This window comes from Chiroxiphia lanceolata, chromosome 19, assembly GCF_009829145.1.
Source record: "Chiroxiphia lanceolata isolate bChiLan1 chromosome 19, bChiLan1.pri, whole genome shotgun sequence".
NCBI classification, from domain to species: domain Eukaryota; kingdom Metazoa; phylum Chordata; class Aves; order Passeriformes; family Pipridae; genus Chiroxiphia; species Chiroxiphia lanceolata.
Window position 1 is genome coordinate 9,305,283 of NC_045655.1, and position 27,608 is coordinate 9,332,890.

Below are 27,608 nucleotides of genomic sequence, written 5' to 3' on the forward strand. Positions count from 1 at the left end.
AAAAAAAACAGGCAAAAGCACCTTTCCTACACTCCTTTTCTTCACCCTGTGCATGGGAGATGCACCATCCTTTCTCTCTGTTACATCATTCACACTGCTATAGTGCACTGTCATTACCTACTCTCATTAAATGATTTCTGAGAGTGGGATTATTTATGATCTATATGTCATGACACCAGGAAAGTGCATTTTTTTTTCCTCTGTGTGTCTGTAAGTCGCTTCTGTATTTTGTGCAGCTCTATTTTATTCCTTCCTGGAGGCTTGAATGAAATGGGATTGGGTTTTGGTATTATTTTTTATCTTCAGGCAAAGCTTGGTTTTTATTTTATCACAATAGGTAAGGAAAATAAATAGGTATTTAATTTTATTTTAGTCATCTGAAGGTGCTTGAGCGGTATTTTGTAGTAGTACAAAAACAATTAACATGTAGAGATGCAAACCTGCCTTAAGGTGGGATCACAAGAGGTGCCGGAAAAACTCTATAATATGATTTAAGAGTGGACAGATGTATTATTCCCTATTTTAGTGTGTGGACTGACAAATGCAGTTTGTTTGCAGAGTCTTGATAGTTGAATTCCCAGTGACCCATCATTATTAACTATAACATTGGCATGTTCACAGTAGCTAGTGTTTTGATTGTATAGTATACTCAATATATTAATTCAGATTATTAAACAAACCCAAATCTTCCCATACCTGTGTAAACTAAAGTATCTTGTCATTCTTTTCCTGATAATTTTGAGTGAGAGGGGAACTATTCAGTCACAGGGATTGTAGCCATACCAACTTTGTGATTTCCCAAATGTTATATTTCTAGGTTACGGAAATAACAGAATTTTGAGGCCTTCGGGTGTGAATTGTTTAAATCTCAGTTTACCAGTAGCGACTTCCAGAAGGCAATGTGTTGTGTATTGCTCATGTCTGTAGTCTAAAAAGTTTGGAAACTCTGCTTTAGGGAAACCTGGATGGATCCTTGAACAGTGAAGGTGATGGATGCAGTTTATGGCAAGAAAAATAAATAAGGCTTTTTCTTTCCCTGGTGATCCTTTGCTCCAGCAAAGGTAAATGGCAGCACATGGCAGTAATTGATGGGCTAACTGATGTCTGGGTATCCATAAGAGGCTGAATTATAACTTAACCTTTCCCTGGGTCTGTTATCTGTCTTGTTACACATTTTTCATGAAACCTGAAGCAGCTTCGAGACCCTTCAGACTTCTGGGAAATTCAGTTCCAATTGACTTGAAGTTCAGAAGTTACTGAGGGAGGACAGAGCAACCAGCCTCGTAAATAAATCTAGTGGGTCTCTTCTTGCTCTTAAAAGGAATTGCTGGGCAGTTCTGATAAACCAGCTGTCTTTTCTTGAGGATTGCCTGAATTTATGACATGTTTAAAACGTCTGCCCGGTTCGGTGGCCGGCCTTTCCAGAGCAGGGCTGAAAAATCCCGAAGGCTTGGGAAACACAGTGGATGCATTTGCATCCCCTGTGTTTCCCAAGCCTTCGGGATTTTTCATGAGAGGGGCAGGCTGAGTGGAATTCCTGTCCTGCTCTCTTTGAGCCCGTGCCAGCCTGACCCCGATGGGCAGTGGAAGGGCAAATCCATCTCCTCCTCTCCTTTCCCGCAGGACAGCAGGCTGGGAACAGGAGGACACGGCTGAGTGGCTTTGGCAAGGGATATTTGGTGCTTCTCTCTCCCAGCAGAGCTGTTGGAAGGGCTATGGGTTGTAATGGGAGGCAGCTGGAGACGCTCTTCCCCTGCGTGTTCCCCATGGCAATGGGGCTCATTCATTTGCCTCCCTTTGCGATTCCCAGGATGTGGCTCTTGAAGCAAATTCAATTGACAGTAAATTCCTCCCAGTCTCACTGTAGGACTGCAAGTTGAACATCATTGCTTTAGCATAAATCTTTACAAGAGATGTTAATGTTTGGTTAAAATATGCAAATATTTACTGACTTGTCTACTGTTTGTCAGCTTGGCATGCGAGACCTTGGATCTGATCCTTCTGTCTTGGCAGACATTGGGAATTTTGCCAGTAACATTAATAGGAACAGCATTGTGCCCTCTAATCTGTTTGTTTATGAAGTACAGCGAGAGTTATCTGGCTTGATGCTTTACAGTGATTTGAAAAAGCATCTGTTTGAAATTTTTTTGGGAACCGTCACATGCTTCAACTTATCATTATCTTGGTGTATGGACCCTTTGATTCCATCAGACACATCAGTAAAGCTGGGAGGCTTGGAAGTGCACAGTCATGAGTTAAACTGCCACGAAACACTAGAATTTTAGTTCATGATGTTCTCTCCTCCTACATTGATTTTTAATTTGAAGTTGGACTCATCAGACTGGAGTAGTTCTTCAAAGCCTCCTGTGCACCAAGCAGGGGGAGTGTTTACTGGGGAATAAATGACTGTAGATCACGTTGTTTATCACTCTTCCTCCTCAAGCTGCCCCTTCTACCTTTCCCAGCTCTAGAGGGGAAACGTGCAGTTTTATTTGGAGATCAGATTTTAGTTGCTCTTTTCATGTTTGCTTACAAAATCCCCTTGGCAAGAAGGTGAAACACTCGTTAGGAATATTGAGCCTGAAAATCATTAATTGTAGGGGAAAAAAAATAAATCTCTCACAGTTGAAAAAACTACTGAGGTTTAAGTTACAGCAGTTGGAATGAACCAGATGTTTGAAATGATGTTTTGGGGAAGAGAAGCTGAGCACAACTTAGCCTTCAAAGAAATGCAAGATCAGTAAGTTTTCTTCTACTTAATGGCAGGAGTTTTTTGGAGGTACAAAGTATGATGCCAGATGATATATTTAGATATATATTTTCTTAGATTTGTCCACCTATTTTAGTTGTGCAACTTTAGGTAGTGGGAATATGCCTGTTTACTGTTTCTTCAATATTTTGCAGATGTATTAAAGTTTGCTATTAGAATAAATTGTTTCTCAAATTTAAATTTAGAACTCTTCTGGAATATGGTTCTCCAGGCCACATTGAGAAAATGAATACTCCTGACATCTGTTCTGTTACATGTTTATTATTTTAATTTCAATTTTACAAGCAGAAGTGAAGTGCAGAAATAATTTGCTCAGTTTTGCAAAGAGAGTTGGGAATATAGTGCAGACCCTGTGATACCTCAACTTTCAATTCTAATCTGTAACAAATTCTACTCTGAGAGTGAATTTAGAAATTCCAATATTACATCTGAAATTTTTGAAAATACAGAACTGAAAGCAAATTTCTTTTGAAGAAGTGCCTCCATCCCTTGGCTGTTAATGATTCTATGAATACTTGGAAGTTTGGGAAAGACCTCCAAGATCATTGAGGCCAACCTTTGGCTGGATATCACCCTGCCAACTAAATCATATTGTGAAGTGCCACATGTACTGTTTTTTGAACACCTGAGCACCTGTATTGGAGTCTGAGGTAGATGGCACAAATATCCCCTTAAGTGTTCATGTTTGAGTCTGCATGTGTGGCTCTAAATGGGATTGAAATGAAATCCCAGAGCCTGAACTTGTCATTTTCCATCTGTTATCAACATACTGGGTTTCTTTGTTATGATTTGATTTTTTTAAAAAACAAATTACACTTCAGTGGCTCCTGACCTGTCACTGTGCCCCCTGCACTGTGACTTGGGTGGGTTTTTGCCACCCTGAAACACCATTAGGGTGACTCAGATTGACCAGTTCTCCAAACAGCCTGGTCCTGCTGCTCATCCTCATCCACAGGTTTTTAATTAGGGTCGGTTATGTCCTCTGAAGTCTTCAAATTGCCCAAAGAAATTGTGTGGCCACTGTAAAATCAACTGCTTCTCAAACAGATGAGCTCAGTTTTTGCCAGGATAAGGCAGTTGAGAAGTCACATCTTTGTCTTTGACGTGTTGGAGAAGAAGGGCTTTCCAATGCCTGTCAGTGGGGCTGGCCAGGTCAGTCAGGATGGGATCTGGGTTTAATCACTTCTTTGGGAATAAACACACAGAAGCTCTGCTCAGGCTTTTGGTCAAAGGAATTTTGGTTATATGTCAGCCAGGAAGTGAGGAAATCAAAATTACAGCAGAGTTCATGGAGTCCTCTGTTTTCAGTCCCTCAGGAGGAAAACAGAATGTACATGAGAAAAACATCAATTAACTATTGTATTACTGTGGAAGCAAATCCCAGATTTGTAAAATATACTGTGGCCTAAAATGTTAGTGAAGTGGAAGCCAGTGTAATTTTTAGTTGTATATACAAAAAATCCTTGCATACACAGCTTAAGAATACCTAACATTTATATAATTGAAAATACATGCTCAAGTGATGCAGCTCAATCTGTAACAGAATTACCTAATGAATGGATTTACTCACATGTATGGAAATGCAAAACCTCCTTGCCTATTCCTATTTTGGTTGAAAGTGGGAACTTATTTTTAGCAGAAAAAGAAATTTGTGGATGAATGAGGTAATATTTTGCAAGGCTGTTATTAAGAAAGAAGCACATGGCACAGCTTTGTGCTGGGATAACTGCAAAATATTCCTACTTGTGTTCCTTCATTTTTGGGAAGATATTGTTGTACATAAATTTTTATATTAGTGTTGTAAAAGGGAAGGTGGTTGAAGTCAAAATTGCCTTGAAAAGTCAATATTCCTTTATGTTATTATTTTGATACTGAATGAAATTTTAAGACTGAAAGGGAACTCATAGAACAGTATATTGTATAGTATATGAAAAATCTTGTTTATGTTTCTCCTGTGTGTTGGCCTGTGTTAATGGGAAAAGTGGGATAGTGGATTATTTTTCATATGAGGAAAGTGCATTTATTTGACTTCCAGATTAAATTCTTGAAGTTACTTCACCTTTGGTTGCAAATCTGAAAATATCAGGTATAAAGGAAGCTTTTAGAAGTGAATTTTTGAAGTGGACTGAAATGGTTATATGAGCCAATTGTAACAGTAGATCTGTAATCACAAATATTGATAGTATGCTGCTTACTAAAGCAAAAGTGAGAACTCTTACGTTTTTTCTTCTTTCAGTTGACACATTCTTGTGAAGTCAGCTATAAAGTACAGTGTCTCTAGGGATGTGTATCCTGTATTTAAATATTATGTTAATGAAGGGAGAATGTAGATAGGGATTATAGAAGTGCTTTGCTTGTCTCCTGGTGGTTCAGATGTGGATAACCATTTGTCTCAGTTTATTGGCAGATATATCTGTCTGTATACAGATTTTTATTATAACTGTCTCAATCCCCCCCAAATATTTACTTTAAAATGATTTAAGAAGTTATGTTGGTGTGCCAGGGGTATCTAGATTTTCTAAGATGTAAATAAACCAACCAAAGGAAAAGACAAGTGGTTGCTTTGCTGTTGATCTCTTGGTCCTTCTCATTCCTCCTTGTCCATCTCCATTTGTACTTCACCCAGGGAAAGTGGCTCCTTCTCCTGAATGTAGAAGTTTGGAAGAGTATTGTGGAGTACATGGCTTGGAGACAGAGCAGGTGGGGGATGAGTTGTGTTCCTTCCAAAGCAAAGCTCATGTTGCCATTCAAGACCCAAAAGCCTCTGAGTGCTTAAATCCACACTGACTCGAACATTTGAAACCATTACTTACATCCTTAAAAATCAGCCGTGGGCTTAAATACCTCCTGGAATTGGAATCAAAACCGAGAGCTGGGAGTGAAGGAGGAAAGGCTGGGAAGAGATGAGTTAGTGAGGAGCTTGGGGTAGGAGATGTGAGTGGCACAGCACGAGGGGGATGTGATCCATGGCACCTCGAGGCGGGAGTGGCAGTTGGTTGGCAAGTCGTCGGTGCCATCACCCAGCTAACCAACGTTTTATCATCCCCTCTGCCCCGCTCTAGGAGTTCTGTCCCTGAGTCATGGCAGACAGAAGACCAGAGAAGTCATGTGAACAAGCATGTGAATCCCTTAAGCAGCAGGATTATGAAGTGGCAGTGAAGCATTGCACAGAGGCTCTCCTTGCCCTCAGCCAGTTCCCCCCAGCTCACCTCCCGGAGCCCTGCCAGGCACAAATCGACCGCATCAAAATCGAGACTCTGCTGTATAGAATTGCTTCCTTTTTACAACTTGTGAGTGTGACTCTTTCATAGTATCTAGTGAACTGGGGAGAACAATCAAACACATCGTCGAGATTTGAATAAAATTCCAAGTTTTCCTGTGATTGGCATGGTGGTGTGCCACAGAATCCCTCTTGCTAAAGCACGTACGAGGCTTCTCTCTTGTAGTTTTCCCTGATCTGTTTATTTTCCAGGATTGGAACCACTTAGTTTGGTTCCAATCACAGTTCTCTAAACAAGTGAAGAAAAATACCAGTTTGGGTCTCAATCACAAATGAAAAAAAGACTTTAAACCGCTTCGTTTGGGTCTCAATCACAGTTCTCTAAACAAGTGAAGAAAAAATACCAGTTTGGGTCCCAATCACAAATGAAAAAAAGACTTTAAACATTTTTTTAAAAATATATCTGGGGTTTAGGGTATTATGTTTGTATGCTATGCTGAATTACATACCAAATTACCTGATCTTTAAAGAGCATGAAATTAAACTTTCTGCAAGTATAAACACTTAAAAAACGAAGCTAAGAAACGCCAAAATCCAGGTAGCTGGTGGTTCATACCCAATTTAGCAACATTTGCATAGGTCTAACATTAGTCTTTTAATTCTTGATCCTCTACTTGCTTTGCAGTGCTAGGCTAGAGCATAGCTGGTGAAACATGGAACTTTTAGATTCTGGCTGATTTTTAGTGGAAATGTGAAAACTGGGGTGTTGTAAATGTTTATAAATGCAAGGCAAGAAGAGGCATAACCCTGAATTACAGGTTTTCCCATTGCCAAATTCATGTCCTTCCTTTAAAGCATCAGAGCTACAATTTCTTAAAGGAAAGGACTTTACAGTGCTTAAGAATAAACCTACAACCTACTTTTTCTTACCTGTCTGGGAATGTTATTACAGATTTACAGGGGCCTTGTCCACCCCAAATCTCCACATATTGAGTGGGAGCAGTTTCAGCCCAGGTGGAAGAAGTTTGGCCAAGTCCTAAAATCTTCCTGGGCAGCTTTAAGATGAATCTTGCCCGTGTGATGAGGGAGTGTTTTTGAGCATTCTTTAAATAAATGGCTGAATTGGACTGTTGAGTATGCAAAACAAGATTTGGGGAACCTCTTAAATTAAAAGGCCACCTTTTTTATGGCTCCTCAGGGAAGAGATTCATAAATAAATGAACTTGGTTTTCCTAATGGAAGTTGTGTTACTACAGAGTTGACTTCTCAAAATTATTCACATAAGCCAATATGCAGGTTGGTGCTTTAGAGTATTTAATGCATTTCTGATATCACTCTTTGAAAATCCTGTGAAGCTCCTATCTGGATGCTCATCATAATAATATTATTGCAGGGACTTTGGAAAAATACTTGTAATCAAACCCTTCCTACTGAAAACATGAATTAGATATGTAAAGACTTAAAAGAAAAAGAGGAAAACAATCCAAATTTTCCCTCTTTCCTAAATGAAATAATCTTTAAAATCACCACTGATAAGACAGAGTAAAATAACATACATACCTTAAAAAAATTAAACAGAACCATATTAGTGCAAGTTTTAAAAAAGCAAACAGTGGCTAGAAAGTTAAGTTTTGTGTTTTTTCCTAAGTGGTGTGAGCCACCTGCAAACATATAAAACACACACCTTTGCCCATTCATGTTCCCCTTTTAAAATGTCCTTTTGCTGAGAATTTGAGAAAAAGTCAGCATTCTAAGAATGAATTATATTATAATTGACATGTGACTTATGTTCTTTACATGTTCCACCCAGGAAAAGACAAGGTAATGGTTTCTAGAAAGTTTGAAGAAACTTGTAATTCAAGCATGTAGATGTTTATGCTAACTGGAATAATGCTATTTTTAAACTTTTCATGTTTTACCTTTCAGAAAAAGTATGGGCAAGCAGATGAAGACTGTAGGCATGGTATGCTTATTTCTTTTTTTATTACCTAGTGTTTGAATTGCAGTCAGTTGTCTGAATTTTTAAAACTGATGCCCAGATTTGTTAGTTTGCTAACAGTGGTTTTTTTCCTAGTTAAAATTATGTATCTGCTTTATTAATTTTTTTTTTCCCTTAAAGAGAGATCTCACTATTTTGTAACTCTTCCCCCAAGTGCCAGAACTCAATTACATGTCTTTGGTGCTATTTGGGCTAATAGATATTTTAGTACCCAAATGTAGGATGAGCTGATAGTGTCAGGATTCTTGTGAGGATAAAAGCAGCTGATTGTTCTGCCTTTCCTCCAAGGGACATGGTGGATATTTTGGTTTGCATTTGGGATTTGATTCAGAGAAAATCAAGATGATGTACTTACATTTATTCCTATTTGTTAAAGCTTCCAAATGTGCACATGTCACATTGAAGTCGAGCCCTTCCTATTTCACTGCCTTGTTCAGTTGGGGTATTTTTAAAGGAATTAACCCTCTTTCCTAATCTGTGTTGGTCATGTGTAATACAAGTGATTCAGAATTCACTGATAACTCCTTGCTGAGTTTGGAAAGCACTGGAACAGAGTTTGTCAGTTAGATTTGGAAAGAAAAGGTGGGTAGATCCCACCTTTTAGTTTTTAGTTCTTTAACTACTCTTGAACGTTAAAGGAAATTTTTTCAGATCACAGTTCATTTACAGAGGCTGTGATCCACTGTTCTGACATTGCTGTGCTGGCAATGATAATCTTTAAATTGTTCCTTTCTGGCTTTGTGGTTTTCATATTGTTTTGGGTTTTTTTTTTAATGTATTTGTCTTCATTGATAGTCAAGTCATAGTTTGGGGAATTTGTGGGGCTGTGCAGCCTGCTCGTGAAGGTCCATAAAACTCAACTGAGAAAAATAAACTTGCTTTCTGTAGGTATAAAATTAAAGTTTAACAGATTAAAAAGGGCTGAACATCACTTAATCAGTACCATTCTTAAAATAGCCTGAGATTTTTTTTTTTAAAGCTTCAAGTGTCGATATATAAGGGTTTAATATTCTGACTAACCTCAATGTTGTCTTTCATGGTGGCAAATAAAAGACATATGGAAAGCTGAATGATGGTTAAAGGAGGTAGGAGGGAAATGCTGTTTTATGAATAGTGTTCTCATTGATGAGCTCTGATGGGTTTGTCACAGGGGTGACATTCAGCTGTGGGACTTTTTCTTGGCATGTGTGGCAGTTGTCAGGATCTCAAAGGAACTGTCATGGTAACTGCTGTCATCTCTCACTGGACGGGCAGAGAAGTGGGTGGAACAGGACCACTGATCTCTACTTTTTTTTTTTTTAAATTAAGTGGAAAAAACAGCTTTTAAATGTATATTAATAACAAAGAAATAGCACCCGGTTTAATCACACCGGCATCTTCTGTAGGTATTTTTTTCCCGATCTAAAACTGGGGACAATTTTCATCTTATTAATGCCATATTTTTGTATGTATATAAAAATGTGTGTATGTGCTTTTATATATATATATATACACACACACACATATATGTACATGCACACCATGTTTTTATGAATATATGAATGAATGATTTAGTTGTGGTTCTTCATGATCAATTGTAGCCCAGCATCTGACATTTAGGCTACCTGCATTTATGATCCCAAAAGGTCTTAGTTTTGATTTTATGTTTGAAATATCCCTGGGAAGAAACAACCTTAGCATGGACTGCCTGATATGCACAGGTTTTTTATAATGGGCAAAGCTTTATTCAAGCTGCTTTTCAGTCTTATTACAAGACTTGATATGTTGCACAGCTCTGACAGTTTTATTTGAACCTGAATGATCAGTACAGTTGGAATAGCTGGAGAAATACATGTTCTTTGTAGTGTGCTGAGAATGAGGATAACTTACAATCTCTTAAATTATTCCACAAATCTTTACCAAAAGACCCTGGTTAACGGGTTGCAACTTTTCATGTGCAACTGTATGTTTTAGCTGGGTGGTGTTGTGCAGTTAATGATATGAAATCTCATAATTGGAGATCTAATCTTCGAGATGAAAATAGCAAACTGTCAGCCACGTTGGAGCTATTTCTGGCTCTGCTGCTTCTGATTTGGGAAGTTCAGTTCTATTTTTGGAAATGTGGTCAGTACTGTCAGAGTGGTGAATTCAGACTAATCTTGGAGGCACTTTAGAAGCAGGGTTTAGTTACCATTGCAGTTTGAAGAGATGTCAAGTTGTTTTTATGTAAATGTTCCATGGGACTGTTTTTTTCTGAGTCTTTCCTGCGATTTCTGTTACCGATGTGAACGTCTGTGGAGTGAGGAGTTCTGATTTATTATTCTAAGATGTCATCCTGAAGTTGTGGTGAATGTAAAATTCCTGTTAGCACTAAGAGGGGCTGTTTGCATCTGCATGAGTAGCAGCATAAACACAGATGTTGATGTTGCCTGCAGTAAGAGTTATTTTATAATTCCCTAATTTTAAACAACTGTCCAGCTTTCTTTTCAATTCACATGCTTAGCTTGCCAGCTTTTTAGCACCCTGGCATTTCATTTTCTGGACAGGTAATATATGTGATTAAGTGTTGTTCCTGCTTGTCTGAAGCACGTCTGTGCTGTGAAATAAATCCTGTCCCTCTTGGAAGTGTCAAGGAAAGTGTCTGTGTGTGACCCAGTGCTAGGAAGCATCAGGAAAGTTTTCTGTTACGTGGAGCCTGTACATTTCTGGTCTCACAGAATCCTTCCTATATCCTGCATTTCACAGCAAAAGTGAATAAAAGCCCTTTTAAAGGAGCAGGAATTGCCCATAAGGAGGTTGGCTATTTTTGGAAACACCAGGGCATGTTTTTTGTGAGCATGAATGGATCTTCCTGAGCATGTTTGTGTTATTTAGAGGTTGTTGGTCACTATTTCTTTTTCACCCTCTCTGTAAGAGGAGGTCCTTTGTGTCTGTGTCAGATATTTGAATTTACCCTTCCCATATTTAATGTATGTCTATTTTAGCATGTAACATGACAACCTTTTTTGAGCTCGTGTACAACATTTCTTAGACGGTGGGAGACAAGTTTCAAGTTACCATTAGACAAGAACAAGTAACACTTAATTTACATCCAGCAGTTGTCTTTCCATGGATTCAACCCAAGCTTCAGACTTTATTTTCCTGTTAAAGGTGAAGGAAAACTATATATTTGACTTTGTGGTGTGATGAAGCTGATGGTCACTGATTTGTGTTGCAGTGCTGGGAGAGGGGCTGGCCAAGGGCGATGGACCTTTCCGTGCAGTGCTCTGCTGCATGCACCTCAAAGGGAAGCTGCAAATTGTGTCTAATGTTCTTTCCAAATCACTGATGGGGGAATCACTGGTAAGTGGTTTTTTTCTGTGATCTACATTATTTAAAAAAACAGGTTTTTTTATTCCCTTCTTTAAAAGACGTGTTTAATAACGAACTTCCGAACGTGCGGTTGATTGGCAGGCTGCAACAAAAAAAGTGATTTGTAGGAAAAAAAGACAAATATGTGGGCACACATATGTCAGCAGGATGCCAGGTTGTTGCATTACCAGGGTTTCAGAGTTGGTAGGGTTTTGAGAAGTTTTTTCATTGTTGGCCCTGAATCCTCAGGGAATGCAAAATAAATTGTGTGTTTGTGCGATGGACTTAGATTTCTGAGTTGCACCTGATCCCATTTTGTAGGACTTCAGGAATTTTAGCCATTAAAGCAGGAAAAATGCTGATTGGACTTTTAAGTAACTGGCCCATGATAAGTTGTGAGACGTTAAAAGCTTTTCAGGAAGAAAAAAAGCTTTGCATTTCGAGGCGAAGATAAAAGTTTGAGTTCAAAGCTTCTACTTTACCCTTGAACTGTTAAAACTGGTAAAGATGCTTTTAACCCCATCCATGTAAGTAACTGTTCTGACTCATATGGGGAAAATTAGGGACACATGTAAGTCTCTAAAGAATAGTGGTTTTTTTTATTTCTGTGATCTGGATTAAATAGGCAGTTCATCCCCATGAACTGCTGGTCATGCTAAACCCAGAAACGTGGTCAGAGCAGAGGCAGGAGCAGCTCTGGTCAGACCCAGAGGAAGGTGGGAGTGACATTAGAAACTGTTGTAGGAGAACCTATTACCTTAAGCTGGATCATGTCTGCAGTCCCTTGGTGCTTAACTGAATTAGTAGGTTGTTTTTTTGGAATTCTGTTTGTCTGTCTGGTATATATCCTGAATTCCCTCCCCCTCTGGCCACTGGCTGTTTTTACATAAAGAAAAGGGTTTTTTCCTTGTTTAGCTGGTGTTTTCCAATGAAAAAAATGCTTCATTGAAAAATTCCTAGTGAGGTTGAAGGAAACTTGCCTTCAGGAAAAATTAGTAAAATAGCCTTATTGCAGGGAATGTACAGTGCCCTTGTTTGGAGCTGTTGTTGTGCAAATAAAGGTAGCTTTGTATAGGATTCCAGAGTGTCATCCCAAAGCAGAGTTTGAGAGGTTTTTACAAGCTTTAGGTTGTTAGACACAGTTGTTTTTGGTAGGAATATTAAAGTCAGCAACTGATTTACTGAGTTGTGCCATTGTCTGAGAGAAGAAATGAAACTAAGTTTTGGAATCAGTTTATAGAAGAGTTGGAATCCATCCAGTGCCCTCTCCAGTGACTCAAGAGAATGATTCTTGGTAACATTTTTATGCTCTAATACATCTAAGCTCAACAGGTTCAATTTTCAGCTTTCTGCTGGAGAAGTGAAAAATCATTTTGAAAAAAAGCCTGAGTGTGAGAATTGTTAAGTGTGGAAATTTTCAGCAAGGAGTAATTTCTGCTGCTCAGTAGCACAGTCAAAACTTGGAGAAGTCTAATAAATGTAGTAGCACTTAATTAAATTTCTGCAAGAGGTTATTGAAATAAACCCCACAGGTCTGGGTTCCTTTAATCAAAGTTTTGACTTCCATGAGTGTGAAATTGTTGCACTTAGCTGTGTATTTCAGATAAATTCAATTCTGAAAGATTTTTACTTCAGATGTACTTGACTGTGCAGTTAGTTAATGGCTTATCTTTGCTTTTTAGTGAAAACTCCAAAAATTACAGTCTGCATCAGAGCAGGAAGAGTTATGGAACTGTAGAAGTTAGTAATCTGTGAAGTAAATCCTTGAAATCTGAAGACATGAATCCTTAAGACATGATTCCATCACTGCAACAGCAGTGAAGGATTGTCATATTAATTCTTTAGATCCTGAAGTATTTTAGTAACCACAGTGTTTATTTTTTTCCCAAAAGTTGTTCTAAATGTGGTGCTTTCCTGCATTGTCCTGTATTGATACTTGCTGTAGGTCTAGTGCTGATTTTGGCCACTTAAGAATTCCCTTTTTCACTGTAATGTTTGCTCAGTGTTACGTAATATGTCTTTTAAAATTGGTGTTGCAAGTCAAACTCAGTTTTCCTCCTTCCCCTTCTCCTGGTGTTGTGGGGAAAAGTGAACTTGGCTTCCGTGGTTTAATGCACGTGAAGATTTTATGGAATACGTTATCAGTGATGAATTAATTAATAAATTAATGCTCTTTCTCCCCCCAGAACGGGATGGTAACTAAAGATCTGACACGACTGAAAACACTTCTTGCTGAAACAGAGGTAATAATGAGCATATTATTGGGGAGATAATGAGCAGTACCTGAGCCAGCTGAAAGGCTGGTTCCCATGTGTCCCAGGAGGTCTGGGCTCACTGGGAACACACTGGTTCAAACATTCTTGTTTCCACTGCTCTGTCAGTCCTTACCCACCCATCTCTTCAGGAGCTTTTTTCATCACAGTCTTGCAGGATGTGTGAGAAAATAGAGAATGATGCTAATAGGTTGTTGACTCTCTCGAAGTAGCAAGAATTTAAAGCATTTAGATCTGCATTATTTATTTATTTATTCTATTTTTCTCTGTCGGAAACTATTGTGAAGTAATAAACATGACTTAAGAAACGGTTTAACCACATGATTACCTTTCTTTTTTTTTACAAGAGGTCAAATTTGAAATTGCCCCCCTTTTTTTTTTAACTTTGTCATTGATTTGGGCATTATTTTTATTGCAGATTCAAGTCTGAAAGACCTATCAATGCAGTTCAGACTTTTGGCCTTTTAAAAACTCCCTGCAGTCCCCATTAAATTGATCACAGGGTGGAATTTGGTCTTGTAAAAAAATCTCTAAAATTTTCCTCTAACAATGAGTGGACTCGGTGTTCCTGTGAGAATTCCTGTTATCATCAGAATTCCTGTTATCATCAGAATTCCTGTTATCATCAGAATTCCTGTTATCATCAGAATTCCTGTTATCAGGGGCTGCAGTCCAGCTGTTGGGTTAACGTGGACTCCGGTTTGTGACTGGAAGTGCTTTCAGACTTCTGATTGATTGATATTTCTCTATTGGTTGCTCTAAACCCCATTTTGACAGCAGTTCTTGTCGATGGAATTGTTTTTTGTGTTCCTTCATAACTGGGGGCTTTTTTTTTCTCTAATTGTAGGCAGCTGGTAAAGTCCCATCAGGATATCATGTAGAAGATTTAGAAGAAGGTAACTCAGCTTTACAGCTCCTTCGTTTTGGGGTGGGAAGACTCGGATGCTGCTGAATGCTCAGTGCTGCATAGCAGGCAAAAAGCAAAAAAAAAAAGGGATTGACAACTGTGATGAGCCCCAGGGGCTGAAGTAGAATTATCTCAGTAGAATTATGTCAGCATTGAATTTGGAGGCAGAAGTTTATTTATTGATCAGTGCTGTAGCAGAGCCGGCTCCGTTCTGTGCTGTTCGAAACCTGCTCTGAATGAGTTCATTGGGGATTATAAATTAATTTGCACTGGGATAATTTTGCTTGTGTTCAGATGCACTTTGGGTTGGTGTTTAGAGGTGCAGTTCCCTGTTATTCTCTGACTGAGAAATACTTGGGAATTAGAGAAGTAACCCCGTTCTCCTCCCGCAGGGTCCCGGGATGGTTGGCAGTTCCGCCCTCCTCCCCGGGGCGTCACCAGCAGTGAGGAATATACCCTGTGTAAAAGGTAAAGTCTTTGCTTTATACCAACATTCTCCAGGGCAGTCATAATGCTGCTGCTTTTATTTAGCTGCTGACAGAATGGTTAAGAGGTCAGGCAAATGAAGGTACTTGTTAGAACTGGAGTCGATCCGTTCACAGAGTTTTGGAAGGGTCAGTTTATCCAGAAGCACTTCAGTTTATCCAGAAGCACTTCAGTTTATCCAGAAGCACTTCAGTTTATCCAGAAGCACTTCAGTTTATTCAGTTTTCATAATACAGTGGTTTGAGGACCTTTTTGCTAGTGATAGGTCAGCAGCTGTCTTTCTTCCCTTTTCTAATTTGGATGATCTCTGAGGTGTGAGAAGTTCCCCAGACAGCAGTGTAAGCAGGCTGGAGTGAGATGTGCTTTGGCAGTGGCCAGGCTGCTGCCTTCAGTTAAATGGGCTTTGTTGATAAATGGCCTTTTACTTCACATAAAAAAAAAAAAAGAGAATTTTCCTCAGATCTCATTATTTCCCTTTTGCATAAACTCAAATACACAGAGAAGATTGATTGGCTTATATTGGAGTTTCTCCTTGTCCTCTCTGGTCAATATTGCCTGTAGTTTGTGTTGTTAATTGTCATTGCTTACATAAAACTGTATTAATATATGTGGAGAAGAACCATCATTATGCACTTGATTCTGCCATTTATGTAACTAATGCAAATAAATTATTTTCCAAACACGAGCGGGACTGACCTGCTTTTTAAATGACAAGACTGAATCGCTGAATTGGAGCTGCTTTTGGCAAGATTTTCTAGAGATGCTGAATCTTGGCAACTCTTGTTGACTCTTATCATGTCCAGTGCTCATTCAGCAAATTTTAAAAAAGCAGATATTTGCAATTTTTGTGGTGATCTTCTGTTGAGTAGCAGCTTTACCGTGTTTCCAGCCATTGCTCTGAAACCTTTTTCCACTAAAGCTGTAATGAGCTTTCTGCACACTGTTAATTAACCCTTACAGTGAGCAGGATGTGCCTTACTCAGCAAATCCCTATGAACAGGATCATTCTGATCGTGGACTAAAGATTTTAGTTCCTTCTGAGGAGGCAGTTCCAGGTGCTGAATATGAATTTTTGAAGCTCTGGTTTATTTTTCCCCTGTGTGCCATAAAGCAGTAGGAGTGCAGCATATTTATTCCAGATAATGAAGCTATGGAATTGCAGGAGATATTAAATAAGACAGTAAAAATGAGAGAAAAAAAAAGGTGTCTGTTAAAAATATGAACAATGAGAACTTGGAAAACTTGTATAATGATGACAAATTTTAAAGTAATATGCTTTCCTGTTAAATAAAGAAAAGGAAACCCAATTGATTTTAAATCTGCTATGTAACTAATAAGAATAGGTCAGCAGTTTTTTGTACTTGCATTCTATTTGGACCATGAAAATCATAATTGTACTGTAGCATTCTAATGTGATGGTGAATTAGAAAATTTACAGTAAAAGTATCGAAATGGACTGCCAAGAAAAATATTTGAATTTAAAATATATTAGGAAACATACCTCAAGAAGGCATTTAGTAACATGGTGTTATGTATCACACTTATTTTATTTACAATTTGGGCATGCAAACCTTTAAATAGATCTCATAAAGAAAAAATGAGTGCTAAATCAAATTATAACCAATGATACAAGTGTGGCCTGGATATCCAGGTACTTGTGCTGCAAGGTTTTCGTGTCACAGTCAGGTGTTATTTGGTTTTTAGCTCAAAGTTCACATTTTAATTCATGTTACACTGCATAACCCCTGTACTGTGGAAAGGTTGTTCAGTCACTGGTCCCCTTTTGACTTCATCAGTGATGTGGGGCCCTGACTTGCTCTATTAATGTACTCTTGGTGCATCCTTTCTTTTTTACAGTAACTCATCACTGTAGGGAGAGGTCTTAATATAACTGTATTCACAGATATATATATATGAAATTCAAATATAGTTATGTTTACAGAGTTTCTATTAACTTAATATCCCCACAGAAATCATCCTGCCTGGCTTTATTTATAACAGATGTGATGCTTGCATTAACTTTTTGTAGTTTCCTTTTGCAAAACAAAACAGAACAACCTCCTGACCTGATTTTATTCTGTATACCCAAGTGTTTCTTAGTACCTTCAGAACCTAAACCCTCCACCCCTATTTCATTTTGCCACCTGTTTTTAAAGTGCTTCAGTTTTGAAGAATGATAAAGTTGCAGCTGCTGTCTTTTGGTTTATAATTTTAATACAAAGTTAAATTGTAAAAGTAGCCCCCAAATTATACAGTCATTTGTCCAGAGTTGCAATAAGTTCTGAGAACAAGAATGCTTAAATTGTACAAAGGCATTTGGAATATCATTAATTTCATGCATCAGCACATGCCACTAAATGAAAAACGTGTTTCTTTAACAAATTCTGCAAGGTTAAAAATCCTTTTAGACTGATGCACCCTTTCCAGAGAAGAGGATTAAACCTTTTCCTTGAGAGCTGATTTCTGTGTAGGTGTATTTATTAGAAAGGACCATGTGATGTCACTGTTGCTCCAGGAGAAGCTGCTGAATGAGTTTTTATCAGCTAATAATGTAAGCACTGGAAGAAATTATGCTACATTTTCCTTTGCCCCTGATTAACTGGGGGTTTATGCATATTAATACAGTGCCAAATCATTTCAGGGGGGGTCTGTGATCTCCTTGTGCTAATTGCTGTACAAACACTTGATTCTTTTTCCTTTAAGGCTGGAAATTTCTTAAGACTTCTGTCCCCTTACATTTCTAAGAAATTTGATACACTTTTCTGGGCTTTGCAGTAAGAGAAGCTGCTGCCTCTCTTACAAAATTCTACGTATATTTTAGTTCATATGGACTAAACTGCCTTTAGTTCTATGAGGGACTAAACTGCCTTTAGTTCTATGAGGGAGACTTAAAGAATATTCCTCTGACTTTACAAGTTAGATTTCGATAAATTTTGATAAATTTCTTTTTTTTCAGTTGGGGACCAAAAAACTTCGGGGCATAATGGTTTTTTTCCTGTTCTCTGTAGATTTTTAGAGCAAGGGATCTGCAGGTATGGTGCCCAGTGTACTTCAGCACATTCCCAGGAAGAGCTGACAGAGTGGCAGAAGCGCTACGCCTCCCGCTTGATCAGGTTAAAGCAGCAGAAGGAAAACAAACAGTGCTCGGGCAGTTACATGGAAACCTTGATTGAGAAGTGGATGAATTCATTATCCCCTGAGAAAGTGGTGAGGAAAACACCCCCCTTCCCTCTGTGCTTGGGTTTAAAGCTGACAGCTGAACCTGGGTTTGGTCCTTGTGATCAGAGCTGCTCGAATCGCTCCTCACCGAGGAATTGTCCAAGCGATTTGCTGCCCTTTCCATCCTGCCCTGTGTCTTCTTGCAGAGATCCCAGAGACTTAGACTGATTTGTGGGTTCATTTTGCATATCCACTATTCACTATTCCAGCCAAGTGCCAGGTATTGTTCCTGTTCCTTGGCGATGTGGCAGGACTTTTTAAACTGGAGGACAGGGAATGGTGAAGCTTTCACGACTCAGAGGAGAATGTTCTTGCTTGTGCACGGCTCCTTTTCTTTGCCTGCAGCTGCAGGCACTTGGATGCAGACCAGCCAATCCCCCAAATGTTCAAAAGACTTTGAATACCAAGGAGTGTGGGATATGGATATGATCAAACTTAGCAGCCCTTTGGAATTCCAAAGGATGTTTTTTATGGCATTCAACCAGCTCTGCTTACCACTGATCCCAAGGAGTTTTCAATCCATCTGTTGTTGATCAGAATCTGGGAAAAGTGGATTTTCTGCAAAAAGCATTGATGAGTAGAAAACCTGATTCTACTTCCTGGTGGCTCAGTGATGTCAGTGAGATCTGGGTTCTTCTGGACCTCATTGTATCACAGATCCTTCTTTCCAAATGAAGTCTTGTTCTACTTTAAACATTTACAATTAAGTTGGGTATTGAAAAAGTCTTGCAGTTAATTGTCCTTAGGTGGTTACATTCTTCACTGACACAGTATGATGTAGTAAATTTGCCTTGCTTGTCTCTGAATTAGCACATATTTACAGTAATTCCTGCACAGGATTTGCAGCAATCCTGCACAATCTAATTCTTTCTACTTTCTGTGAAAAGTCACTACCTTTTCCTGAATGTTTGTATTTTGATGCTGCCTGTAGAACTTTAATGTTATCTTCTTTTTCTTTTAATCTAGCTTAGTGAATGTGTAGAAGGAGTGAGAGTAGAGCATAACCCCGAGCTGTCGGTAACTGTCACCACCAAAAAGTCTCATCAGACATGGACATTTGCTCTCACATGTAAGGTAGGACTACTTATCTTCTGAAATTAAGTCAGTAATGACTAGAATGCAACTCACAACCTTTTGCAATTAAGATTTCAATTGCATCATTCTTAAAATAGAGAAACTTCCCAGCACCATCCCCCCTCTCTCTCTCTCTTTTCCCAGCAGCTCTGGTGATTATGTATTTCTGGAAATCAGGCAGGACCTGTAGCTGCCCTCAAAAGTTGAAAGTTCTTATAAGCTCTCTTTATTTGATTGCAAAGGAAGATATTCCTGAAATAATTTCAGCATTTCAACCCCTGCATTTCTTTTCTAGCCTGCAAGAATGCTCTATCGAGTGGCCTTGCTTTATGATGCCCATCGGCCACACTTCAGTATCGTTGCAATATCTGCTGGAGACAGCACGACCCAGGTCTCACAAGAAGTTCCAGAAAACTGTCAGGAATGGATAGGAGGAAAGATGGTCCAGAATGGAATAGATCATTACATATACAAAGTCAGTATAGCCTTCAACACAGAAATCTTTGGAACTTTTCGCCAAACTGTGGTGTTTGACTTCGGGTTAGAACCGGTGCTCATGCAACGAGTGATGATTGATGCTGCTTCAACTGAAGGTAAGGTAGCAAAACTTTTTGGCTTTTTTTGAATAGTGGAAATGTTTCATGCCATCTCTTTCCTTTCCACATTTCTGGGCAGAGCAGCATCTGTGTTAACAGCTCATGAATGCCTTGTACTGTATGTTATGTTAATCGTATATAGGAATATAAAGACTGGGCAAAAGCTTCAGAGGGTCTAAATAAGGCAGATAATTGGAATATGACTTACTCTGTGTCAGGATATGATAAATATTATCAAAATGCTGGGAATTTCTGGTTTGGTGTGTTCAAAGACAGCACTGGCAGTTCTGCCTCTATAAAACATGTTTGTTTTTATAATCATTCTTCAGTTGATGAAAGCATTAAACACTAGGAAAAGGTCAGTAGAGAAATGAAATGTTTCTGTTTAAGAATACACCTGGTACTTAATCCAGTAAATAAAACTGACTATCTGAGAAGTTGATTTGTATTTTTTTCTTCCCTTGCAATGTCTGACAAGGATTGTCAAAGGCAAGAGGCCAAGTGTAGGCTTGCAACTCAATAATTTGCTGTTGACACGAATTTTGAAAGATGTAAAGGAGGTGTAGCTATATTTGTGTTTTCAAGTAAAAAAAAAAGCTACAAGTTACTTTTAGGGTTGTATTCTGTTTATTAAAGTGATCTGTGTCTCTCAGTTCCAACCTGAAATAACTCCAGTTTGAGAAAAATGTCAGAAAAATTGAAAGATGTGTGAAGAGGTGCAAAAAAGAAGGCAGCACTTTGATTTATGGTTTAGGAGAGCTAAATATAGGTCACTGTGTCACTTGGCAGCAGGCCAGGGGGTGGGATACAGGATGGTGATGTCTAGTGAAAATTTGAGAAATACAAACACCAAAGAAGCAGAATTGTAGCACTGGCATTTAAGCAGAAAGAAGAGGAGAAGGGAGAAAGAAGGGAAAAAGATGAAACTGAGAAGACAGCAGTTTTCTATTCCTGGCCTTTATTTTCGTATAGCAGATTAACATTTGCAGCATTAACAGAAGGAAACTGTAAATAGCAAATGCCAAAGAGCAGGAAGGGATGTTTGCAGATGACCCAGGTCCTTGCAGCCAGGAGCAGCAGACTGGGCACGTTGTGATGTCTCTTGAAGCAGAGAATGTTGCTCTGCCAAGGAGAAGCAGCTCAGGAGCAGCAAGGCCGTGGTGTTTTCGGGAGCTGTTCCACGATCTCCACGTAGCATGTGGGTAATCCCAGCTGACAGGCTTCCCAGGACACTGAGCTGCTGGAGGACAGTCCTTTCATTGTAAAGCTGTTGAAGATCAAGGGGAACAAACCATGACTTATTTGCAAAGTCAGAGTTACTGTCAAACCAATCTGTGGTCTGGGGCCTTGTTGTTTTAAACCAACTCCTGACCACAGTGACCCCAGGAACAGCCAATTGAATTCCATGGGAAGGTGATGGATGAAGTGTCTCCAGCATCAGTTACTGATATTTCCTTTCCCAGACTGCTTGTCTGTGTGCAGAGGGATGCTGAAGGCTGCAAGCAGGTCATTGCTAATATTTATTTCAAATGACAAGTGTTAAGGTGTTTAAGGACAGAATCCTGGGCTTTTTGCTCCGTCATCTAAGGAGTGTGTAATAGGCAAAGCAAAGGGATAACTGTTTTGGATGTGTGTCCAATCCCATGGTTTCTTTTGCTTTTGCCATACATGAATTAAGATCTGGTGGAAATGCTTTTCTAACAGAAAGATACCCGAGGTCTCTACATTTGCATGTAATTCAGGGCCCTGCCTGGATGTCTGGGCAGGAATGAAAGGTCAACATTAAAATATTTTAATGGAGGAGTTTCCATTCTGTGTTTTGAAATCTTTATTTATGATGGAAAAAAGGGAACTGAAGGAAGTTTTGCATTGAGTGTGTACAATCTGCTCTTCAGGAGAGGGTCACTGTGTGCACAGTCTGTGCCAGGGACAGTTTATATGAGGCTTCCAGGGAAAGCCTCTCCAGTGCTGGGAATTCAATGGCTGTCATTCCAGGAAACAAGGACTAAATCCCAGCATCGTTACTGAGCTTTTGGGATCTGAGGTGTGGTTTGTACCAGAGAAAGCTTCATTTATGGAGCTGTGATTTCAAACACAGAAACCACACAAACACAGGCTTTTTCTTGCCCTACAACTGTAGCTCCTGATACGGTTCAGGCTTGAGGGATATATTTAAATGTGACTTCTTAGTGAACACATGACATTAACTAGTAAGATAAGCCATGTTCCTGTAGTCAGGCAAGCTGAACTGAGATTCCTTTTGCTAAAATGCTGGGTTTTTTTTCTTATTTAGAATATAAAGACAGTCAAGATGATGTTAAGTATTTAATTTGAATTTGAGAATGTGTTTTTTGTGCATTTTTCAGCGTTGGTGTGATATCCTGGATACCTATCTTAAATCTTACTCAGAGATAATACATTAAGATACCATAGCTTGACTATAAATGCCAAATATTTTCAGCTCTGCAATTTTAACTGCAATTCTGTGAAGTGATTCACTGTTGTCATAGTGGTTTTGTGGTGTTAATGGATATATTTTGGGTGGCTGTAGACAAGTACTTGGTCTTTTGTTTCTCATTTATGATATGTGGTCTCTGAAATGAGGGTATACTGAAAAATTAATTTCCCTTTGATTTTCTAATTTTATATCATTTTAGGTCATATTCCCCAAGTTTTGCCTAGCAAAATAGCTTTAGCTGTGTAGTGCAACTGTTTGCACAATGAACATATTAGGGGACTGTAGAATTTTTAAAAAAGCTTTCAATGTTGCGAATTTCTTACCAGCTGGTTTATCAACTTGTTTTTATGACCTTCTAAATTTTATAATATGTATTGTAGGATTCTTCACTGCTGTATGCTTTTGAAATGATGTTGCAGTCAGGCTTTGAAAGTGCATTGCGATGCCAAGTCCTTCGAAGTTGCTTGTGGTTATTAAAATAAAAGTGCTTTCCTTGCTTGTCTTTATTAATTTTATTTGCTGTCTATAGAATACTTTATTTTCTGGTACTGTTTGAGAGCCTGGTTGCTCTCTGTGCTCACCTGAAAAGTAGGGATGGTAAGTACTGGCAGTGAACTTGCTCAAGCTGTTGTGGGCAGAGGGGACTCTTACCTGTGTTTAGTTCATTATCTCTAATGAGATTGGGTTTAGTGGGTTTTGTTGGGTTGGTTTGGTTTGGTTTTTTTTTGAAATAAAACCAAACCACCTGGGGTTTGTATTTACTTCCCTTCCCTGTTCTGTATCTACCCCCAGATCTTGAATACCTGATGCACGCCCGGCAACAGCTCCTCACCACAGCCAAGCGTTGGGATTCCACGTCCAAGACTATTGTAGAGTTTGAGCCCAATGAAACTACTGAATTGGAGAAGAGCCTTCTGACCAGATACCAAATCCCTCTGTCTGCTGACCAGCTCTTTACACAATCTGTCCTGGACAAATCACTGACCAAGACCAACTATCAGTCACGGCTGCACGACCTCCTTTATATTGAGGAGATAGCACAGTATAAGGAAGTCAGCAAGTAAGTGATTCCTTTATAAAAATATTCCTACTAAAATGAAGGTGGCAACTTTTTTTCATTAAACCTACATGCTTCTTTGAGATACTAAGTCTTCCTGTTTCTTTTGAAATGAATCTGAATGAGCCCGGGAACAGTAATGTTTGGTAAAGGTGTCACTAGCACTTAACAAATATAACTTGCTGCTAATTCATTAAAAACAAACACTAAATATAAGTCTGTGCTTACAGTTGAAGCACTAAACAGCTGTTTTACATGGTTTTGTTGGTGTCTGCATAATAATTATTTTTGGTTTTTTGTCTATACAAAAATACAGTAATAATAGTTATATTTTTGTTCCTGTGTGGAAGTAGGTTAGAGCAAAGGAATAAAATATATGAATAATAGTTATATTTTTGTTCCTGTGTGGAAGTAGGTTAGAGCAAAGGAATAAAATATATGAATAATAGTTATATTTTTGTTCCTGTGTGAAAGTAGGTTATGGCAAAGAAATATATAAAATCTTTTATAAAGGGTTGAATTGTGGGTGGATCAAACTCTGATCTGCAATGATGTGGCAGCTGATTTCATTATATTTATTCTCTAAATAGGCTGAAACCCAGCTTCTGAATAGAAGTTCCTAACAAAAGACGTATAGTACACATTGTTTGGTTTGTTCTGTCTTTAGGTGTTATGTACAAATTATCCAACTGGAGTAGCTGCAAGAAGATGTGAAATTCCCATGTATTCCCCCCCTCATGGGGCCTTTTTTTTAAATGTAGTTTAATAGGTTAAAAATTTTTCCTGCATTCATGTGGTAGTTGCACTACTCAGAATGGAAAGTTAAAAAGATGTAACTCCCCTTTAGCCTAATTTTATAGCAAATTTAGTTCTGTCAACTACAGAAAGTTCCAAATCAGGAATGTCTTTTTTAAGATGAAGAACCACTCCTGGAGCTACAGAGCTGAATCACCCCTGTAGAACTTAGAAAGAAAATACTATGAGTAGTTGTATTTCTAATGCTTTTAAAGCAGAAAATTGATGCAATTTCTTTTTTTAATCTCAGCTGAAGGGCAGTATTTGAACTGTTTTTCTTCATATCTTTTATCACTGCTGCCCTCTGCTCTTGAGCTGGAGTCTAACACGTGGAGGAGTCAGGCTTGAACACTCCTCAGCATGCAGAAATACTCTCCATCATACATATTTATAAACAAGTTGACTTTCCTAAGGCTTTTTGGAAAAACAAAAAAGTGGATTTAAAGTAAATATGATCAAAACATAAACAGTATTTTGGCTGAGTGAATTTTCACATGGAGAGTTGCACTCTCCTGCCTCATAGGAAACCAAAGAGCATCAAGCCTGGAGACATGAAAGAAAAATAAGTGTATCCTGTATGTAATGCTTCCCCTTTGGACTGTTTGGTGCAGCAGTAAGTTATTGCTTGCTAAGTTATAAGTAAGTGTTAATAATGTTCTTGAAATCTTCTGTTTTGAGAGTGTTGATGTCAGAAACATTCTTTTGATCTTGTAGCTGACCCACTTTATTGCAGCAAGGCTCAAACCAGCACACATTTCCACTCCTCTGTGGCTGAGATCACACGCTGGGTATTCTCCAGTGAAGTGTCAGGGTTGCAAGCCTAGAAATGGGCCGAGAAATACAAGTGCAAGTGGGTTTTAATACCTCTGGAGTGGTGCTGTGAGTGACAGCGTTGATGAGCTGTTGCACTCTAATGGTTTGTGAACTGGCAAAGTAGCAGAGTTGTCAACATGGTCTCTTAAGACAACTCTGGAGTAACACGAGTGTCTGCAGTTCAAGGAGTGTATCCTTGGGTTTTGAGACTGTTGATGATTTCTCACTTTCTAGGAAAGCACTTTTTCAGCTTTATGTGGAATCACCTCAGTGGAACTACTGGAGAGTGTTGCATGAAGGTGTCTGGCTCTAAAATATCTTGAGCTCAGTTACAAGGGAGTACACTCTGTGTAGACTCAGAGAGCTTCACTTTTAAATCATGTTTATTGTAATATTTCAAGAGGCTTTTATAAAAGTTACTCCACATGAGCACATCACAAAATAGGGCAATGAGGGAGTCGCTATTTAATTTCAAGTGCAAACACACTGGATGAGGAAAAGCACAGCAATGTTCTGATCTTGAGAGTAGTTTGATTTTGGAAAGTGTTGCCCTACATACACCTGTTGATGGTTTTAAAACTGTTCCTTTCTCTCTTGCTCATTGAAAAAGAAAAGCCATATGTAATGGTTGGAGTGACTAGAACTTACTGTGCATTTCCTTGTGTGAACATTAAAGAGTGTGTGAGGTGACACACGACTCCTCCTGTGCTACCAGAACTGCAGAGCAGCTTTATCCTCAAGGCAGTGAAACATAAAATACCGGCTCTGATGGAAAATAAATTTGCTTTTGTCATTACTGTGTCTTCCATTGATCATAGGCAGGTTTCCCTCTGCACACCCTGTCTGAACTCACAGCAAATGTGCTGAATGTGCTTTTAACAAAGTGCTACCTGGGGCTTCGCTCAGAACGGGTTTATTTGCCTTTGGGAAATTTATTGTTTGCATTGGTACTGGATGATTAATGATTTATGAAGTCTTTCTTTAATTTCTGTGGGTTTAAATATGAACAACAGGCATTCTTGTAGCTGGTTTCATTAGCACTGCAGGTAGGCTGGGATTTGCAGTGCTTAGGAGGAAATGGAAGTTTCTGTTTGTTCAATTTGTATCAGCCTGACTGAAATCTTATTTTACCTAAGCCTGCAAAGCAAGGGTGAGAAATGGATGAAAGAAACAACTTCAGATTTTTTTTTAAAATCAAATCCTTAGAGAATTTTGCAGTTTAGCAGTTTGCCAGAAGGTGTCAGCTTACTCAATGGAAATTGCTTGATTATCTCTAAACTTTAGATTCCCTTTAGCACAGCAGGCTCTGTTCAGTCATTTATGAAAACACTAACCTGTACCTCGACTCAGAAATGCAGTAATGCTGTTTTCCAGCACGTTGTTATCAATCTGAATTTGAGCTCATGCATATTCAGCAGCACAGGGATGAACTTGGGGGAAGTTTTAACAAAATAAATTCACAATAGCAAATGATTGTATCTCGGTAAGAATTCTCAGCTCTTGTAGCTCGGTTAAATGTTTTATACGGTATTTTAACAGTTATCTGAATGAGATATGAGCTGTTGCAGAGGTTGCTAACTTGCTGATAGCTCCTTTGGAATAGTGCAGCACTTGTATAGAAGAAAGCTTGTTTTTTGTTTGGGGTTTTTTTATTGGTACATGTGGAAATTGGAAAGATTACACTTAATTCTTGTGTGCTCCCTGAAGTACCTGCCTTTGAGTGATTGCTTTCACTGTCACTTGTGCAGTAACATTTGTGCTCACTGATGAACCAAACAAATCCCTGTTAGGTAAGAAAACATCTCTTGTTTTTGGGGAGTGGAGGACTGGGAAACGTGGATCTGACTTAATGCCCATATTACGTAAAGGAGCAGCTGTTACCACACGGGGGCAAACTTGCAGCTTTTGTGCAGGATTCACGATGTGCCAGATATGGAAAAAAATATATTTGATTGGTTTGGTGGATGTTTAATTACCCAGCAAGCTAAAATGTTGGATTTTATGGTTACAGGCTTATGATTATTGATACTACAGGGCTTAGGTGATGAATTACCAGCTTATTAGGTTAAAATAGAAATTATAAGAAGAACAGATGAAATAAAACAAGTATGAGTATGAAAAGTGCCATAAAAAATGAGGTATTTTTCCAAGAGGCTTATTTCATTTGTGAAAACCTCTGGATTTTACTTTTTGTCTGTAATTTGTTGCAAATTTAGGAAAAAGCTGCTGGTGAGAAAACAACTGAATGTTGTTACTGTGTCAGACTTTTTTTCCCCCCTTTTGTTCTTTTTAAAACCAGGTTGAAGCAATCTGTTTTAAAAAACCCAACACCCTAGGAAGAGATTTCTGTGTATTGGTGAGAGGTCAAGAAAGTGTTCTAATAAGTCAGTTTAACGTGTTGTGCATGTGGTTTCTAGAACATGGCAACTGCAAAGGATGAATTTCTTACATCTCTGATTACAGGAGAACCTGCTGCCAATAGGAATTCTGTGGATAGATGGTTTATAGGGCTGAGCCTGAGATGCCATTCCCTCATCTCAAATAAAATTATATCATTTTAATGCCTACTGTCTGATTTTTTCAAAGCATTTTAATCAATTCCTCTGAATTA

At 38.7% G+C, this 27,608-nt stretch overlaps 1 protein-coding gene across 5 annotated transcripts in view; it reads left to right on the forward strand.

Annotated features, from left to right (window-relative positions):
• Window positions 1-27,608, forward strand: part of HELZ (helicase with zinc finger) — an 85,530-nt gene that overhangs the window by 10,444 nt on the left and 47,478 nt on the right. For 3 of the 5 annotated variants that reach the window (XM_032706539.1, XM_032706542.1, XM_032706541.1), the window contains exons 2-11: window positions 5,833-6,060; window positions 7,917-7,953; window positions 11,186-11,310; window positions 13,506-13,562; window positions 14,440-14,488; window positions 14,892-14,967; window positions 17,994-18,192; window positions 19,171-19,278; window positions 19,574-19,871; window positions 23,125-23,392. In XM_032706539.1, coding sequence (XP_032562430.1) covers window positions 5,851-6,060; window positions 7,917-7,953; window positions 11,186-11,310; window positions 13,506-13,562; window positions 14,440-14,488; window positions 14,892-14,967; window positions 17,994-18,192; window positions 19,171-19,278; window positions 19,574-19,871; window positions 23,125-23,392 — 1,427 coding nt within the window. In that variant the 5' untranslated portion in view covers window positions 5,833-5,850. Of the gene's footprint in view, window positions 1-2,668; window positions 2,741-5,832; window positions 6,061-7,916; window positions 7,954-11,185; window positions 11,311-13,505; window positions 13,563-14,439; window positions 14,489-14,891; window positions 14,968-17,993; window positions 18,193-19,170; window positions 19,279-19,573; window positions 19,872-23,124; window positions 23,393-27,608 lie in introns of those variants that run through there. The other 2 variants (XM_032706540.1, XM_032706543.1) reach the window with 2 other exon arrangements.